The 17,153-nt window shown below is 53.4% G+C and overlaps 1 protein-coding gene across 1 annotated transcript; it reads left to right on the top strand.

The window, feature by feature from the left end:
* The first annotated feature begins 7,691 nt into the window (after positions 1–7,691).
* Kdelr3 (KDEL endoplasmic reticulum protein retention receptor 3) lies at positions 7,692–16,148 on the top strand. The gene is made up of 5 exons (XM_026411462.2): positions 7,692–7,911; positions 10,964–11,064; positions 13,426–13,584; positions 14,417–14,669; positions 15,319–16,148. Exons 1-5 carry the CDS (start codon positions 7,821–7,823, stop codon positions 15,357–15,359), a joined length of 645 nt encoding a protein of 214 aa, XP_026267247.1. The 5' UTR covers positions 7,692–7,820; the 3' UTR covers positions 15,360–16,148.
* The last annotated feature ends 1,005 nt before the right edge of the window (positions 16,149–17,153 follow it).

Raw genomic sequence — 17,153 nt, 5'->3', positions numbered from 1 at the left:
ACCTCAGAGGCCAGGTCTGTAATGGGACAAGCTGGACTGGGTCCCCAAGGGGCAAGTAGACTTCATTGTCATCATCCAAGACAGAAGCAGAAGCATTCGTCCTGGGGGCGGAGGCAACCTCCAGGAGAGTGAGGTCCACCCTGAAGTTTGATGATACACGTCCTTTGTCCCTCTGTCCATTTCACCAAAGCTCCCTAGCCTGTCCCCTTCTCCCATTTGGACCCTCACAACTTGGAATCAGAGGCCACGAATGTCCTCACTTCACAGGCAAGGAGACTGAGCTGAGACCCAGAGGGAGGGAGTGGCCTGGCACGGTCAGTCAGGGTTAAGCAAATGTCCAAGCCAGGATTTGAACCAGGCCCAACTCCTGGAGTCTGGTGACAGGTCATTCTAGGCCATTTCGTGCTCACTAGCCAGCCCACTCCGGGGGCCTGCTCAGGGGTCCTGAGGGCATGTGCAGAGGACTCTGTAGAACAGGAGGGCAGAGGGACTTGGGCCAGGCAGGTGAGACAGCTGGGGAGGAGAGGGGAGGGTCACTTGGAAATGCCAGACTCACAAAGTCCAGTTCTGGGCCCAGAGAGTTCCTTAAAGTCCAGTCTGCCCACTCTGCAGAGGAGACAAACTGAGGCCACCCAGCTGCTTAGCTGAGAAATCAGATCAGGGCACAGCTGGCCAGCCTCAGCGCGCTTAAGTCCTGGAGGTGGCAAAAGGGATATCAGAATGGGCCAGGACCCATCCCAGCAGGCTGAACCCCAGGGATGGACGACTGTAGGGGTCTCTCCTGCCCTCCGCCCCCTCCCTCAGCCACCCCCCAGCACTCAGTAGTCACCAGGGTGGAATATTTTAGCACCTATAGAAAAACCGCCACAGACGGCCGTGGCAGCTGTTGCTAAGGAGACGCTCCCAAAATAGCCCCCCTCCGCCAACCTTTCCCGCTGCTGCTCCTGCTGTGGGGAGGGGAGGAGGCCATGCGGGAAGGGGTGTCACATGAGCCCTGGCCCCAGGCTCACCCACCCATCCAGGCCCCTGGCGGCCACCCTGGCCAAAGACCTGGGCAGCCACAGGTCGGTGGAGAGGGCAGAAGCCAGCCAGTGTGTGCCCGTGGCTTGTGGGGACAAAGGTCACTCAGGTGAGAAGAGAAGGAGGAGAGAAGCCCCTGTAGCCAGGACCCCCGCACATCTGTCACACATACATGGCCACAGACCCTCACACGCCAGTGCACAGGCAAGAGCAGCCCCACACATGCCCGTTAGACATTCACACACACAGCAGAGACACAAATAGCTGTGTGGGTAAACACATATGCCACCCGCACAACACACACCTGCACTCGCCCTCCACACCGCCATAAATACACACGTTTTCATACACACACGCAAATATACATCTGAAGTGCACACAGACATCAATGTGTGCAGCCAGGCATATGGACACAGAAGCCAACCTTCACAGGCCATGAACACACGCATTCACAGATACACACGACCGTCCCAACTCATGCCGGCACGAGGCATCGGAAGGGTATTCAGTTTCCCAGTGGGCCCTGTCCAGGGGCCAGGTGCTGGGGCTTCTGCATCCCCACTTACTCCCCGGGGACCTTATGATCCAGACACAGGGCATGGAATAAGGAGGATGTGTCCAGGCAGGGGGACAGAGGGTCACACCTCTGTGAATCCCTCCAAGTCTGGGGGCTGTCTTAGGAGAGCTGTCCTGGAGCCTTTCCATGGGGAGGGAAGCACAGAGGACTCACCTGCAGTCTTGAAACCTCTGGGCATGGAGAGAAGTTCTGAGACCCAGGTTCACGGTGCAGTTGAATGCCACCAAGGCTGCCCTTGGGGCTGGGGTGATGAAGAGGACAAGGTGGCAAGAGAGAGCCAATGGTGACGGTCCTTGACATGTGCAAAACACTTTACAGTTTGCAAGCTGCTAGTACACTCCTTGATCACTTCACACACTTGGTGACAGCTACTCTGAGACATTAGTGGTGGTGGTGGTGGCCCATCTCAGAGACCAGAGAAGGAGACGGGATTTCAAAAACACACAGCAAGTTACTAGCAGAACCAGAAGCAGAAACCAAGGAAGAGCCAGACCAGAGCCCAGCCCTACTGGCCGTGCACCTGGCTGCACTGTGGGGTGGGAGGCAGGCCACCAAGGTGGCGTGGCCTGGCCTTGCACTTGATATGCCCAGTGTGACCGGGATCAGCCAAGCCCACCTGGAAAGCTGAGAAAGAATCACCATAGGTGAGCCAGGCAGCAGCCTGAGGCCAAGTCAAAGCTCGGGGTGCTGTGTGCTGGATGCCTTCAGAATGCCTGGAAGGACACAGGGCGGCCCATGGCTCCCCTGCTCAGTTGGCCGGCCGCGATCTCTCTCCAGCCTCTCTCTGGCTCCAGTTAGCAGCCCGCGCTCCGGTTCTTCGCTCTCGCCTAGTCACTCAGGAGACGCCAAGAGCGGCTCGCGGTTGCCGTGGGAACCTCGCCCGGGCCAGGCGCGCGGCGCACGACTCTGGGTACCGGGCACGGGGCCTGAGCACCCTCGCGGTGACAGCAGCGTTATGGGTCTCCAAAAGACACCTGTCGCCAGCCGCGAGGGCGGGGGCTTCGTGACCTGGGTTATTAGTCCTTTTCCTTTTAATTAAATTGTGCCTTATAAACAGCAGGGCGTTTTTGCGTATAGGTAAACCCTGTCACCACCACCCGGATGAAGATGCGGCACTGCCAGCGCTCCTGAAGTCCCCCCGCCTCGCGGAAGAGCGCAGGGAGAGAGAGAGATGGCCTTCCGAGACTCGAGTCCCGGGTCTTCTCCAGGCTCTGTGGCCCCTACCCCTGGCCCTCTTTGGGTGTCAGCTTCCTGTAAAAGGGGAGCAAGGGACCGAGAGGTGCTGCGTATTCACTCCTTGCAAAGCGCTGGAGATCCCTGTTTGGGCCCTGAAGTTGCCCTGGGAAGTCGGTCCTTGGTTTACGCTCAGCTTACCAACGTGGGAACTGTGACGAAAATTGGACTTTGGCAGAGCTTGAGACTCCACTTACTTGCCTGACCTTGGTGGTCCTTTTTATCATCTTTCTTTCCTCGACTTTTCTTGTTTTATTTGTGAGACAGCTCTCCTATGTGGTCCAAGCTAAGCTGGTCTTGAATTTGTGGGCTCGAGCAATCCTCCTGCTTCCACCTCCCAAGTGCGGGGACTACTGCCTGGTGCCACTGTCCTGGCTTCCTTGGCTTCTTTGGGACGGGCGGGTGGGGGGTAGGGATACTGGGGATTGAACCCAGCGTACTTTACCACTGATCCATATTCCCAGCCCTTTTTATTTTTTGAGACAGGATCTTGCTAAGTTGCTGAAGGCCTTGCTAAATTGCTGAGGCTGGTCTTGAATTTGCAGTCCTCCTGCCTCAGCCTCCTGAAATGCTGGGATTACAGGCTTGCGTCCTGTAATAACACCGCCTAGCTTCCTTGACCTCTTTTTTAAAAATTGACTTTTAAAAACAAATGACAGCAGAATGCATTACAATTCATATTACACATATACAGCACAATTTTCATATCTCTGGTTGTATATAAAGTATATTCACACCAATTCGTGTCTTCATACATGTACTTTGGGATAATTATGTCCATCACATTCCACCATCATTGCTAACCCCCTGTCCCCTCCGTTCCCCTCCCACCCCTCTGCCCCATCTAGAGTTTTTTTTTTTTTTTAAAGAGAGAGTGAGAGAGGAGAGAGAGAGAGAGAGAGAGAGAGAGAGAGAGAGAGAGAGAGAATTTTTAACATTTTTATTTTTTTTTTAGTTCTCGGCGGACACAACATCTTTGTTGGTATGTGGTGCTGAGGATCGAACCCGGGTGGCACGCATACCAGGCGAGCGCGCTACCGCTGAGCCACATCTCCAGCCCCCCATCTAGAGTTTTGTCTATCCCTCCCATGCTCCCCCACCTCGTCACTATGATTCAGTCTCCTTATATCAGAGAAAACATTCAGCATTTTTTTTGGGGGGGGGAGAGATTAGCTAATTTAGCATTGTCTTCTCCAACTCCAACCATTTATCTGCAAATGCCATGATTTTATTCTCTTTTATTGCTGAGTAATATTCCACTATGTATCTATCCGACGTTTTTTAATTCATTCATCTACTGAAGGGCATCTAGGTTGGTTCCACAGTTGAGCTATTGTGAATTCTGCTGCTATAAACATTGATGTGGCTGTGTCCCTGCAGTATGCTGTTTTTAAGTCTTTTGGTATAGACTGAGGAGAGGGATAGTTGGGTCAAATGGTGGTTCCATTCCTAGTTTTCCATTCCTTGGCCTCTTTTAAGGAGCCTTTACGCACTTGGTTTCTAGGGCTTGGCCCTCTCTCCCCCTTCCTCCAGGCTTTGCCACCCTCTCCAAACCCACTAGGGCATTGCTGGCCCTGGCGCCTTCCTTAACTGCAGTCGTCCCCCGCGATCCCCCCACGCCAGGGTCCTCGCGCTCTCTGCCTCCTGTCCCCTCCCCCAGGTGCCCTGATGGTTGCATCTGCTTCCAGTCCTCAAGGTGCTAGGCACAGCTGGTCTCCAATAAATGTGCTGGAAGCTTAAAGTGGAGAGAGCTTTTAGAACCTTGGCTTCTGGCTCCGTAAAGTGCGGTCCGCCTGGTCCTGCCGCACCTCCCAAGGTGTTGAGCAGGAGAGCTTCGTGATCACCTGGGCGGGGCGCGGGGACAGCCGGGCTGTGCGCCCACCTCCGCGCAGAGGAAATGGACTCGCCCGAGGTTCGGGCGGGGACCTCTGGACGGCGGGGAGGAAAGAATTCATTCCTTCCGGAATTCACTCCCTGAGGCCAGGCGACGCCTGGAGTCGCCCAGGGGCTTGGGCCATTGCTTCCCGCTTCCTTCAGGGGCCCCACCAGGCCAGATTGGTGGTGGGGTGTCCTGAGCCAGTGATTTTCACTTTCCACCCATTTCCGTCCCCGCAGAATCCGAGGCCCTTTGCAGGATATTTGATACAACAAAGGGAAAAAAGATCCCAAATACACTTTCCTGTAATAACCTTTTTAAAAACATATTTATTTATGTGTGATCCTGGGGGTTGAACCCCGGAGCATTTTACCACTGAGCCCCATTCCCAGCCCTTTTTATTTTTTTCTTTTGAGGCAGGTTTTCTTTAAGTCGCTGAGACTGGCCTTGAACTTGTGATCCTTCTGCCTCAGCCTCTGAGCTGCTGGGATCCCAGATGTGCACCACTCCTCTGCCATCCCCAGGCCCCAGAGTTGAGCAACCTTCCCAGTCTCTCTCCCATAACTCTGACCTTAAACATAAAATTTGCTTTGTCAATGAGAAGAAAACAGTCCTTGTCCTTCCCAAGTGAAGGGAAAGTCCCTCCCGGCTCTCCTTCCATTGCATTTTATAGCACACACCTTTTGGGGTGTCAGGAAATTGAGGGTGAGGGTCATGCCAGTATCTACCTACATCAGGGCCCAGGAGTGAATGGAGGTGCAGGTGGCGGGTGGCCTGGTGTGGGCTAGAGCGTGTGTTAAGTGAGTACAGAATTCCTCCTTTCTCCTTGGGGAGCTTTGAAAATGTGGGGTGAGTGGGAAAAAGCAGGGCCGAGGACTAAGCAGGAGAACTTGGGGGAGGAGGCTAATGTAACTTGGGGGAAAAGCAGCAAAGTTGAGCCTCGCTGTCCTCATCTTGTCAGAACGTAGCTATCAATTTCAGAGGCGGATTGCAGAGACCTGGTGCAAGGGGTGCCGAAGACCCAGTCAGCAGCGCCTCTGTTCTCATTATCCCCATTAACAGATAGGAAAGTTGAGACCCAGAGAGGGGACCTGGCAGGTTCAAAGCCTCAGCTGCACCCTAGGGCCACCAGCCGGATTCTTTCCCCTCCACGACCGTGATGGTGGCACTTCAGACCTCCCGGCCTCTGCCAGTTCCCTGTGGTCTCCTGAGAGAAATAAGGGGAAGGGGAGGACTCCAGCCTCCAAAGCCGGTTGGGGCCCCTTCTGGGGAGGACAGATGTTTCACCAAATGGCAAATGCACGTGCCTTTCCCTGGCTCATGGAGGAGGTGGGCGCGGAGAGGGAGATGCCAGCTGGTTGGGCAGAAAGAACCGCAGCCACACCTGAGGGACTTAAATAGCCACCGCCTTCTTTGGGTGCTGGCTGAGGAGAGGCATCTGGGCAGGGCTGGGGGGAGCAGGGTACGGAGGGGTCCTTTCAGGACCTGCCACAGCCCAGGGATGTGCCTGGCTCCTCCTCCTAGAGGCCCCTGGACCGGGAGGCTCATCTCGGGGACCTCAAGCTCCCTCACCTGAGAAGTGGCGCTCTGAAGCTGAGGAGGCCTGCCTTGACAAACAGGCCGTCACCTCACCCCCCATGACGGGGAGCTCGTCACCTGTCATGGTAACCCACAGTGTGAGGTCCTGATTCAATGGCATGAGCTCTGGGGTCAGACGGTGTGTTGGATTCTGGGCTCCAGGGCTACTTAGTGTCTGTGTGACCCGGAAGCAGATCATGTAACCTCTCTGTGCCTGTTTCTATGTGGGAATAACATCTCTCCTCATCACACTGTTGAGACGCTACCTCACAAACCTTCAGGTGTACCTGAGTCACCTGGGCATCTTTTAGACTGCAGATTCCGAGTCACCCCTGCAGGGCTGGGAGGCGCTGAGATTCTGCGCTCCAAGGCACAGCAACGCTGCTGGTCTTCAGGCCACAGTTTGCCTCTCAGGGTTACCTTGCTCCGGGAGCCATGGTGAAGAGCTGGGGGGCCACGGGAGGGTCTTGAACATGGGAGTGACATATTTTCATCATGGAAGGCTGTCAGGCCATCTGTGGCAGAAGGTGGGTGTGCATGGAGGCTAGTTGTGTAGGGAGAGATGAGGGTCCCGAGTAGGGGAAGGGGCAGGGAGGGGTAGGGTGCAGCAGCAAGGGCCCTTGGCTCATCTGCTCCGCTCACGGAGGCAGATTCTGCTCCCAGAGAGGGGCTGATCCCCCAGGCCACACAGTACTGAGGGGACTCTCATCCAGAAGTTCCTCGCCTCTACCTTCCTGCCAAGAAGGAAGTGGTGGGAATGAGTTTCCCGGGTCTCCCTGGCCAGCGTGACCTCGTTCATCTTACAGCAACCCCACACCACGACAAAACCCCCAGGCCCACAGCATGAGGCTGGAGCCAAGTTCAGCTCACCAGACACGTGGACTGTCGTGACCACTGTGCTCACTCAGCGTGGATGTCCACACTCGCAGGCCAGAGGACAGGGACGCTCTTCTAGCTCTTTCCCCACCCCATTCCAAGGCTAGAGGTGTCCAACCCCAGGGTGCTGACCATCACAGCAGTGGGTCACCATCCAGGGTGACCCCCAACTGCCAGGCTCATGCCAAGGCAGGCACACAGGACTGAGCCTCACCTGGCACCAGCGTCCTCAGGCCCATGAACAGAGAGGGAACTGGGCACAGAGGGGATTCTGTGGCTGGCCCGGTGCCCTGACCAGGCCTCCCATTTCCGGGGACGCGGAGGGTAACCTGGAGCGCCCTGGGCGTTGGCGGGGCTCTGGGCGGCCGCCTGGGCCCGAGGCGCTGGGACAGGCGGGAGGCGGGACCTCCCGGCGGCGCCGCTTCCTGGCTCCCACCCCCTGGCTCCCACCCCGCTCCGCGGCCGGCCTGGCCACGTCACCGACTGGCCAAGGGTGCGTGGCGGAGGCGCGCGGCGGGCCGGGCGCGCGCGGAGCCGGGCAGGAGGCGCGGGCAGGGGCCGGGGGCACCGCGAGGCCGGCCGGGGACGTGGCAGTCGCCCGCGCGCCAGAAAGTTTCCTGAAGTTTGCTGCGCGCGGGCGCGGCCCCGGCGGGCGGCACCATGAACGTGTTCCGAATCCTCGGCGACCTGAGCCACCTCCTGGCCATGATCTTGCTCCTGGGGAAGATCTGGAGGTCCAAGTGCTGCGCGGGTGAGGGGCGACCGGGTGGGAAGGGGGACCCTCGCTGGCCAGCCCCTGCCTTGGGCGGGGCGCTCCACAAAGGTTGCTCTGGGTGGGGACGTTGGCATGGGGTGGGGTCCTTGAAACAAAAAGAGCTCAGCTTCCCAGCGCCCCCATAAAAAGTAAGGACCAAGAGCCCGGGGGTGTGGGGGGAGGGTGGCCTTGAGCCTCCTCACCACCCCCCAACTGGCATTGTCCCTGCTAGTTGGAAGAGGATGGGAAAGAGGAGGTGACACCTATTCTCCTGGCGGTGGTCCCCCTTTGTTCCCTCCACCCTCACCAGGGAAGAGAGGGGACACACTGAGGGAGTCTCCGGTCCCCAATCTCAGGGTCTTCTCTCCCCGTCCTCCTCCTCTCTCCCTCCCAGCCCCCTCCAGGCAGGCCCTGTGCCTTGCCCTGCCTTGGGTGATCCTGTGGCTGTGATGTGGCAGAGGGGCACCAGCCTGGCCCAGTAGGCAGGGAGCCACCGAGCAGAGGTCCAGGGAGGGGTGGAGGTCACCTGTTGGCCCAGCATTCTGGCTGTCCTGCAGGGGACTGGAAGTTTCCAGGCTGGACTGGTGGTCACCAAACGGGCCCAGTGCCATCAGGGGCTCCTGCAGCCATCTTTGACCTGCTGCCCAGGAGGTGCTGCCTCCACTTGGCAATGGGGTGAAGGGGTACCAGGGTGAGCGGGGGAGGCAGAAAGCTGTGCTTCATGGAGGGAGCTGCTCTGGGCTGGCCCTGGAGAGGGGTAGGCCCAGGAGGCTGGTGGTGTTGAGTGTACGAGGGGCACCAACACACCGCGGTCACGGAGGGCAGGGCATGTCCCAGAGAGGGTCCAGGAGGGAAATGAGTCAGGAGTGTGAGGCCCAGATGCGAAAGGCCTTTTCTCTCAGGCCGAGGACCTGGGCTTGGGAGCAATGGAAGGGGCTCAGGAGGGGACCTGACAAGTGTCTCCTGAAACCTGGAGTAGGTGCAGGTGTGAGGTGGTTTCAGGGCAGTGCCCTGGACCTGGTGGCCTTCCGCAGCCTCTGGGAAGATTGCCTTCCAGTCTCCTCCACCACCCTGCTGTGGCTCATTTGCCCACAGCCAGCCCCACTGTGACCCTTACCCTCAAAGTGCTCAAGTGCCAGGCCACAGGAGGACACTAACTGGATGCAGGTGAGAGGCCCAGGCTTGGTCCAGGTGGTACACTGACCCCACACCCTGCAGAATGTGAGAGGCTTTAAAAGGGGTGTTTCTCCTTGGTCATTAAAAATGTCCCCCCACCCTGAAAATGTCCAGCACCAGAGGAACAGTTAGCTGAGGCACAGTCCAGGGGTTCAATGGAACCAGACCGGAGGCAGCGGGTGTGGCTTCTCAAGGCCACACTCCCCAGACAGTTTGTTCCATTCAGAATCAAATCCAGACATGTCACCCCGGTTGGAGGGAGGGAGGGAGAGGGAGACCAGGGGAGAGAACACCCCAGGACCTCAGAGCTGGGATAAGGCTTTGGGACTTTATTTTAAGAGCATTTCAAAGCCACATAAGAGCTTTAAGCAGAATTTTATTTTTAAAATGCTCTTGGGATGCTGGGTGAAGAATGGAATTGGGGTGCAATGGAGGATTTGGAGAGACCAGTCTGGGTGTCATTAGGGATGGTGGCTGGGCCATCTGAGTGGCACTGGAATGGCGTTGGGCCTGGTGGCTGGATGTGAGGGACAAAGGGGAGGGAGGCTTGTGGGAAGCTCTAGGTTTTGGGCTTGGGCAGGAGGGTGGGGGGCGTTTATGAAGAAGGAGCAGGAGGAGGTTGAGAAAAGGTGATGAGTTGGGCTGGACCGTGGTGAGTCTGGGGGCTCATGGTCAGAGAAGGAAGATGAATGTACAGGTCAGAACGTGGAGGGGAGCTTGGTGCTGGAGAGTCCTTGGCACGGGGGGGTGTTGGGTCAAGGAATGGCTGCGGTGGCAGAGGCCAGGGAGGAGGCAGCGTGAGGCTGAGGTGGTGAGGACAGGCTCAGCCAGAGGGGCAGGAAGTCAGCAGGTTGTCCTGGAGCCAGGACAGTGAGGCTCGGAGAGAGGACGGAGTAGGGAGTAGGTGTGTGAGCAGGAGCAGCCTGGGGAGGTGATGGGCTGCAGCTCCCCTGCAGATGGCCTGACTGGGAAAGAGAAAAGTAAGGCCCGGCCAGGGACCCGCCCCATGACGTGTCAACAGTGGTCACAAGAGTCCCCAAGCAGCATGGACTCCTGGGCCAGATCCCTGAGCCGTGGGAAGACTATGGACAGGGGAGCTGGCTGGAGTGGGCCGTGACACAGCACGGCTGCCAGGCCCGATTTTCACATTAGCACGTGGGTATGAGTGTCACGAGGTGTGTGTGCACACACAGTGATCCTTGGGGTGCACTCTGAGGTCTCTCTCTTTGCATCTTTCTATATTGTCAGATTTTTTCCCCTCCTTATGAGGCTGGGGATGGAACCCAGGGCCTCACCCATGCTAAGCAAGTGCTCTACCACTGAACCACGTCTCCACCCCTGATTTTTGTTTTATAAAGAGTAAAAATAGGCATAATTTTTATAACTAGGAAAAGGGCTTTTTTAATCTTTGCATTTTGGAAAATGAAATTGGCTGCTCCTTGGCCCGCACCTTCCTCCGCCTGCTCCAGTCTCCCTGGTGAATCAGCATCTTAGAGTCAGTAAGCTGTTGCCCCCCGGACTGAGCTCTGGGGGGACTGTCGCTGGAGCTCTGGGGGTGGAGCAGAGAGGAATCTCGACACCCCCCACCCCGCCCGACTCACACCACCCCCAGAGCAAGCATCAAGGCGGGCACACGCAGGGGGACTGGGAACTCAAGTGTTCGAGTCTTTATTTGGAGATGGGAGACTGATTTCAGCTTAATGAGAGGAACAAGGACTCCAGTGAGCCGATGGGCTCAGCTAAGTGACCTGGCTCTTGGGGAGCAACAGGCAGGGTTTTCATGAGGCAGGCAGGGACGCCCCTGGCTCTGGGTGCCATGTGTGGGTGGCCTGGGAATGTGCGTTCTCACTGTCTCCTGGCCCCTCTGGTGCAGGCATCTCTGGGAAGAGCCAGATCCTTTTCGCTCTCGTCTTCACCACGAGGTACCTGGACCTCTTCACCAACTTCATCTCCATCTACAACACTGTCATGAAGGTGAGGGGTTGGTTGGGAGGACGAGGGGGATGGCCTTAGAGCTCAGTGGCCGTGCAGCCTGGCTTGGCGAGGTCTCAGGCTCTCCGCGCTCACCTCCTTGCGTGCAGAATGAAGATCATACTTGTCCTTAGCTGAGAGGGTTTGCTTGTGGAAGTTAAGTTAGGTAATAAAAGTAAATGCGAGGGCTGGGGCTGTAGCTCAGTGGCAGAGCACTTACTTCGCATGTGGAGGCTCTGGGTTCGATCATCAGCACCACATAAAAATAAATAAATAAAATAAAGGCATGCTAGCCATCTACGAGTATAAAAAATACAGTAAATGTGAAATGCCTGCCACACATCAAACGTTCGATGAAGATCAGCCATTTATGCATAATGGCTAAAAAATAAGCGAACCGTCTGGTGCAGTGGCACACGCCTGCAATCCAGCAGCTCAGGGGCTGAGACGAGAGGATCCTGAGTTCAAAACCAGCCTCAGCAAAAAGCCAGGTGCTGAGCAATTCAGAGAGACCCTGTCTCTAAATAAGATACAAAAAAGGGCTGGGGATGTGGCTTAGTGGCTGAGTGCCTGAGTTCAATCCCTGGTACCAAAAAAAAAAAAAAAAAAAGAAAGAGAGAAAAAAGAAAGAAAGAAAAGAATAAACCAATTCAACGGATCACCGGAGCTTTCAGAGAACTTGTTTGCCTGTCTGTGCCCTGTACTTTTCATCCTCTGCTGTGCGAGGCTCCTGTTCTCACGGAACCGACATTTCAAGGGGGAGGCATCATAAATAAGAAAGTCTTTAATCGGGGACAGGGCTATGCAAATAATTAGTCATATTTTAATGGACATTTCCTTCAATTAAGTTGTTATTATTATTATTATTATTATTATTACTACCAGGGATTGAACTCAGGGGCACTCAACCACAGAGCCACATCCCCAGCCCTATATTGTACTTTATTTAGAGATAGGGTCTCACTGAACTGCTTAGCGCCTCACCATTGCTGAGGCTGGCTTTGAACCGTCAACCCTCCTGCCTCAGCCTCCTGAGCTGCTGGGATTACAGGCATGCACCTTTCAAAAATGGTTCCCTGATAGAGGACGAGTAGGGAGCCAGCCTGGGGAGTGTGGTCAGGAAAAGCCTCTCTGAAGAGGCGACGCTCAAGTGGAGATCTGAACGACAAGGAACCAGCCCTGTGACAATCAGAGGAGAAACATTCTGGGCAAAAAACATAGCTGGTGCAAAGATGTCCGGAGACAGGAACAAGCTCAGTGCCTGCGGAGAAGACAGAGGGCTGCTATGGCAGAGCGCAATGGGCGAGGGCCACCCAGTGTGGTGGAGATGCCTGCAGAGGATTGGGGAGGGCAGGGTGCAGGCTGGCAGTGTGATGTAATGTCCTGGGGAGAAGCTGTGGTTCTGAAGTGTGCCCCTGTTTTCAGAAAAAACTGGCTTTTCAGTTCCACCCCGATGCCCCAGGCCCTGGCCATAGGTGTCCCTCCTTCTGTTGGGGGAGGACTGTCCTGCTTCTGCTGAACCGTCCTGGCTCTTTAAGTAGCGCAGTTTGGTGGAAGGAGCACAGGTGCAGTCGGCAATGTGGGCTGGGACTGCTGGGCTGCTGGTGACAGATTTCAGGGTGATCTTCACAAGGCCTTATTTTTTCATTCTCATAACATGAAATCTGGAGGCAGGCAACCCAGGGCTGGGATTGGCAGCCCCACAGACGCCCAGGCTCCTTTCAACTTTCTGCTCTGCCATTTTTTGTGTGACTGGGGCTTATAGGTGTGTGACCTGTGCAGTGGATCAGCAGGGCCCCCACTTGGTTTAGCTTGCCCAGGCTAGCCTTGAACTTGTGATCCTCGCACCTCAGCCTCTTTGAGTGGCTGGGATTGCAGGTGTGCACCCATCTGGGTAATTCTGATTCACGCTTGAGTGTCTGCATGTGGCCAAGGAGGTTAGAGAACATATCTGAATGAAGTTACCTGCCAGGCGGCAGCTAGGGTAATTAGACTGCTTTTCTAAAGGAGCACTGGCCAAATAATTCCAGGGAGGTCAGCCTGAGGGAGAATGTTCGCAAGCCGTTGATGCGGATCCAGGAAGCTGGAGGATTTTTTAGGAGTCCTAGAATGCCACTGCCTCATCCCCTAAGAAATACTGGTCCTGTTTTCTTGCCCAGTACTCCACAGATGGAGGGGACAACAGGGGATGCACATTTCAGTCCCAGTTAGAAGTGTGGAGTTACTTTACACAAGGGCTGTTCATTCCGGATTGCAAGAGCACATTTCACCTGCTGGCCAGACGGCAGGCACTGAGCCTTGGGTTTGGCAGGCTTCAGGCTGGGGAGTGGCTTCCTAGGCTCTCACGGCTCTTTCCCTTTTTAGGTGGTTTTCCTCCTCTGTGCTTATGTCACAGTGTACATGATCTATGGGAAATTTCGGAAAACATTTGACATTGAGAATGACACATTCCGCCTGGAGTTTCTTCTGGTCCCCGTCATTGGCCTTTCCTTCCTGGAGAACTACAGTTTTACACCCCTGGAGGTGAGGGAGGCTCTGAGCCCACATCCCCCAAACGTGCCCCTAGCATCCATCCCTCAGGCCCACGGAGGCATCTGGGCTTGCCTTCTGTGACCCTTGCTCAAGGACTCTTCAGTTCCAAATTTGGAAAATGGCAACAAGCTTGTCACAGTCCTCCACAGGAAGAGAGGCACACCTGCCGCAGCAAGAGGCTCATGAGCCAGTGGCGCCAGCCAACTTCTGGTTGTTGAGTCCTTGAGTCCAACATAGGATTAGCAGATCCCTAGACCAAGCTTAGGCCAAAGTTTTAAGCCTGTGTGCCTGGCCTGATGGCTACGAGAATCTGTGGACAACAAGCCTGAGATCTTGATGCTGGTATTTATGGATCACTTTGAGAAACTCTGGCTTCAATTATGACAAGTTTAGCAAAATTGCAACCTTTAAAAATTATGTTCCTTAGAAATACTCATTCTAAGCATTATGTATTGTATAGTCTTAATATTAAAAATCAAAATTATATTTACATAGGAAAAAAAAAGTGACAAAATACTGAAGTGTGGGGCTGGGGATGTGTAGCCCAGTGGTGAAGTGCTTGCCTAACACATGCAAGGTCCTGGGTTCCATCACCAGAACCAAAAAGCCCACTTGTGCAGTTTGCTGGGGGTAGAACCCAGCATATTAGACAAGGGCTCCGCCTGAGCCAGAGGCACGACTCCTTTAGTTCTTTATTGAGAATGTGAATTTAAACCATTTTGCTGAACATATTCCCTCCAGTAAACATGTGTTTACATCTCTTAAAGCCACAGGCCCTTTCCTAGCCTCGCTGAGCTCCTTTGTGCTTGTCTCTTCGGCTCAGATCCTCTGGACCTTCTCCATCTACCTGGAGTCAGTGGCCATCCTGCCCCAGCTCTTCATGATCAGCAAGACTGGGGAGGCCGAGACCATCACCACTCACTACTTGTTCTTCTTGGGACTCTACCGGGCCCTCTACCTGGCCAACTGGATCAGGCGGTACCAGACTGAGAACTTCTATGACCAGATTGCGGTGGTGTCAGGAGTGGTGCAAACCATCTTCTACTGTGATTTCTTCTACCTGTATGTGACCAAAGGTAGGTGCTGGGAGGAAAGCATGTCCATAGTACCCAAGGAACAGGGGAGAGCCCAGGCTCCCCTCTGCAGTGTTCCCGCTAATAGGGAAGGCAAGGATTTTCAGTATGCTGCACCAAGAGAAAACAGACCGAGAGCCATGACCTTTGACTTAGTTGGGAAAATACAGGTGACATACTCCAGAGCATCAGCCAGCTTTGTGCAATGTTAAGTATGCAGGTTAGCAGGATCCAATCCACAAAACTGGAGATGTCAGGTCACTGGGCTGCCAAGGTAAGGGGTCTGCACTTATCAAGAGCAGTGACTGGAGGAACCATTTAAAACACCAATCCTCTAGCTGCTGTTGGTCAAAAGAAGCCAGAGCAGCAGAACTAGCTAGTTAGGGAACTGCTGCATTATCCAGGTTTAAGAGGTAGAATACAACATTGAGGCCAAATGTTAAGTTTACAACCTAAGAGGGATGGAGTGTCAGTAACCAAGACGGAGGTCAGCAAGTCCACGGTTCATCTGTGGTTTAACACTGAAAACCCTTTCCCCTATGGCCTTAACATCGCAACACCTGGAGCTGGATGTGCAGACAGGATTATGTGGTTACAAAGCAGTCCTTTGATCCATGCAATACATTCTAACTTCATTTCCATTTTCTTCCAGTACTTAAAGGAAAGAAGTTAAGTCTTCCAATGCCAATCTGAGGGCCCTCAGAGATGACCTACACCTTAATAAGGACATGGAGCAAGCCATTTTGATTGTTCTCCTTGGTGACCTACCCATGACTTGGGATCATATATTAAAGCCAGAAAAATGCTTAGAATGGATTTCAGCAAAACACTGGTCATTCTATCTAGGCCTCATCAGCAGGATCTTCCTTCAATACCCATGTAAGAGCTAACAAGAAGCTGGGGCCAAATACAAACCTAAAGCCCTGGCTATACCTGGAAAGAGAAACTAAGGTGCCTGATCCATGAATAGATTAATATTAGCACAACTCCTGCCTGGAAAGGGCAATGTGGAGCAATGTCCATGGGAGACTGCTCTACCTAGTGGGCTATATTACGGGCATGTTCCTGTAGTAAACTTCACTGTAAGAGACCAAACTGGTCAGGGTAAGATTGTAACCAGCTATTCACTTTAATATGGACTTCAAGCCATAAGCAAACCAAATTCACCAGCTTTGGAAGGAGTGAAGTCATTCTGTGAGTCCCCTTTACTTGGCTTAAATTTTACTTAAGGTTCACAGGAGCCCTGAACTTAGAACCTTAACCCTAAGGAATGGCCCAAGTGGGGCACCATTAGCAAAGATCACTCTTTTCCTGATGAGCTAGATACCCAAGCATTTACAAGAAGTACCCTTCATCTTGTTTTGTGATTCAAGTTCTTGCTCTAAAACTAATCAGTTTTAGGTGTTTAAGGAGATTAGCCACCCAACTTAATGTCTTAGAGCAAAAGCTCTATACTGGGTTACTCAGAGAAATTTTAAGGAATAAAAAGTTCACACCTTATTGTCAACAGTTTTTATTTATACCTACAAAAGAAAACAAGATGGTATCAAAAGGACAATTTACAAACTAAGAATAGTAACATAGCTCTTAGCATCCTGTGCCTGAACATCACACATCTACAAATCTTTCAAGTCTTAATGCAACAGGAATGTGTTCAGAGACCAGCAAGGACATGTGTATAGAGAGCACTGATCCCAAGCAAAAGCCACCAACCTTTTAGATGAAATAAGTCCGCACAATGAATTGTTAGGGAGGGACTGGGGAGAAGCGGCCTGTGGTTTAATACTGAAAACCCTTTCCCTAAATGAGTTTCAACTGTGAATGCAGTAACCGGCATCAGATGAGGATTTGTCTGCTCATGTCCTGAAGCAAGAGCCGAACCTGAATTACGACATAGAGGCAGAAATTCATCAAAGAGCTACATAAAAAAAAAAAAAAAAAAAAAAACTACTAAATTTCAGCTGTGCTCAGGCCACAAGAACTCTTGAAATTTGGAATTTGCTGTTTTTTCATTTTGAGATTATGATGTCCCTGATGGAAAAGGGAAGCAAGCAGTCCAGATATTGCTCGTGTACCCACAGACCTTTCCCTGAAATGGATGTTTTTAGGAGCTGCAATAGAGTAGGGCATTCCCTGTAGTGAAATCTCTCCTATGTTAAAAAAAAAAAAAAATCAGAATTTGGTTGTAAAAAGAAATGTCCACAAGAGATTGATCAGTGCTTAGATACCTTCTCTTTGGGGAGGGATGGGGTGAGGTGTGGGGGGAACACGACACTCACTTTGGTTTGAAAGCACAGAACAGTTTTGCCGTATTTCTTCTGTGCCTACCATCCTCGGCCTCTATTTTTAAAGAGGGGGGAACAAAAAGAGCAGGAAAGGAGGAAGTGGAAAGTAAAAAAGGATGCCAAAGTTTTTACATGCACACATTTCAGCTTATGCTGACAACCTACCTGGTATGCTGCACACTGAATCAATACTTTCAGAACC

Source organism: Urocitellus parryii, chromosome 5, assembly GCF_045843805.1.
Source record: "Urocitellus parryii isolate mUroPar1 chromosome 5, mUroPar1.hap1, whole genome shotgun sequence".
NCBI lineage: Eukaryota > Metazoa > Chordata > Mammalia > Rodentia > Sciuridae > Urocitellus > Urocitellus parryii.
This window is presented reverse-complemented; position numbering and strand designations above follow the sequence as displayed.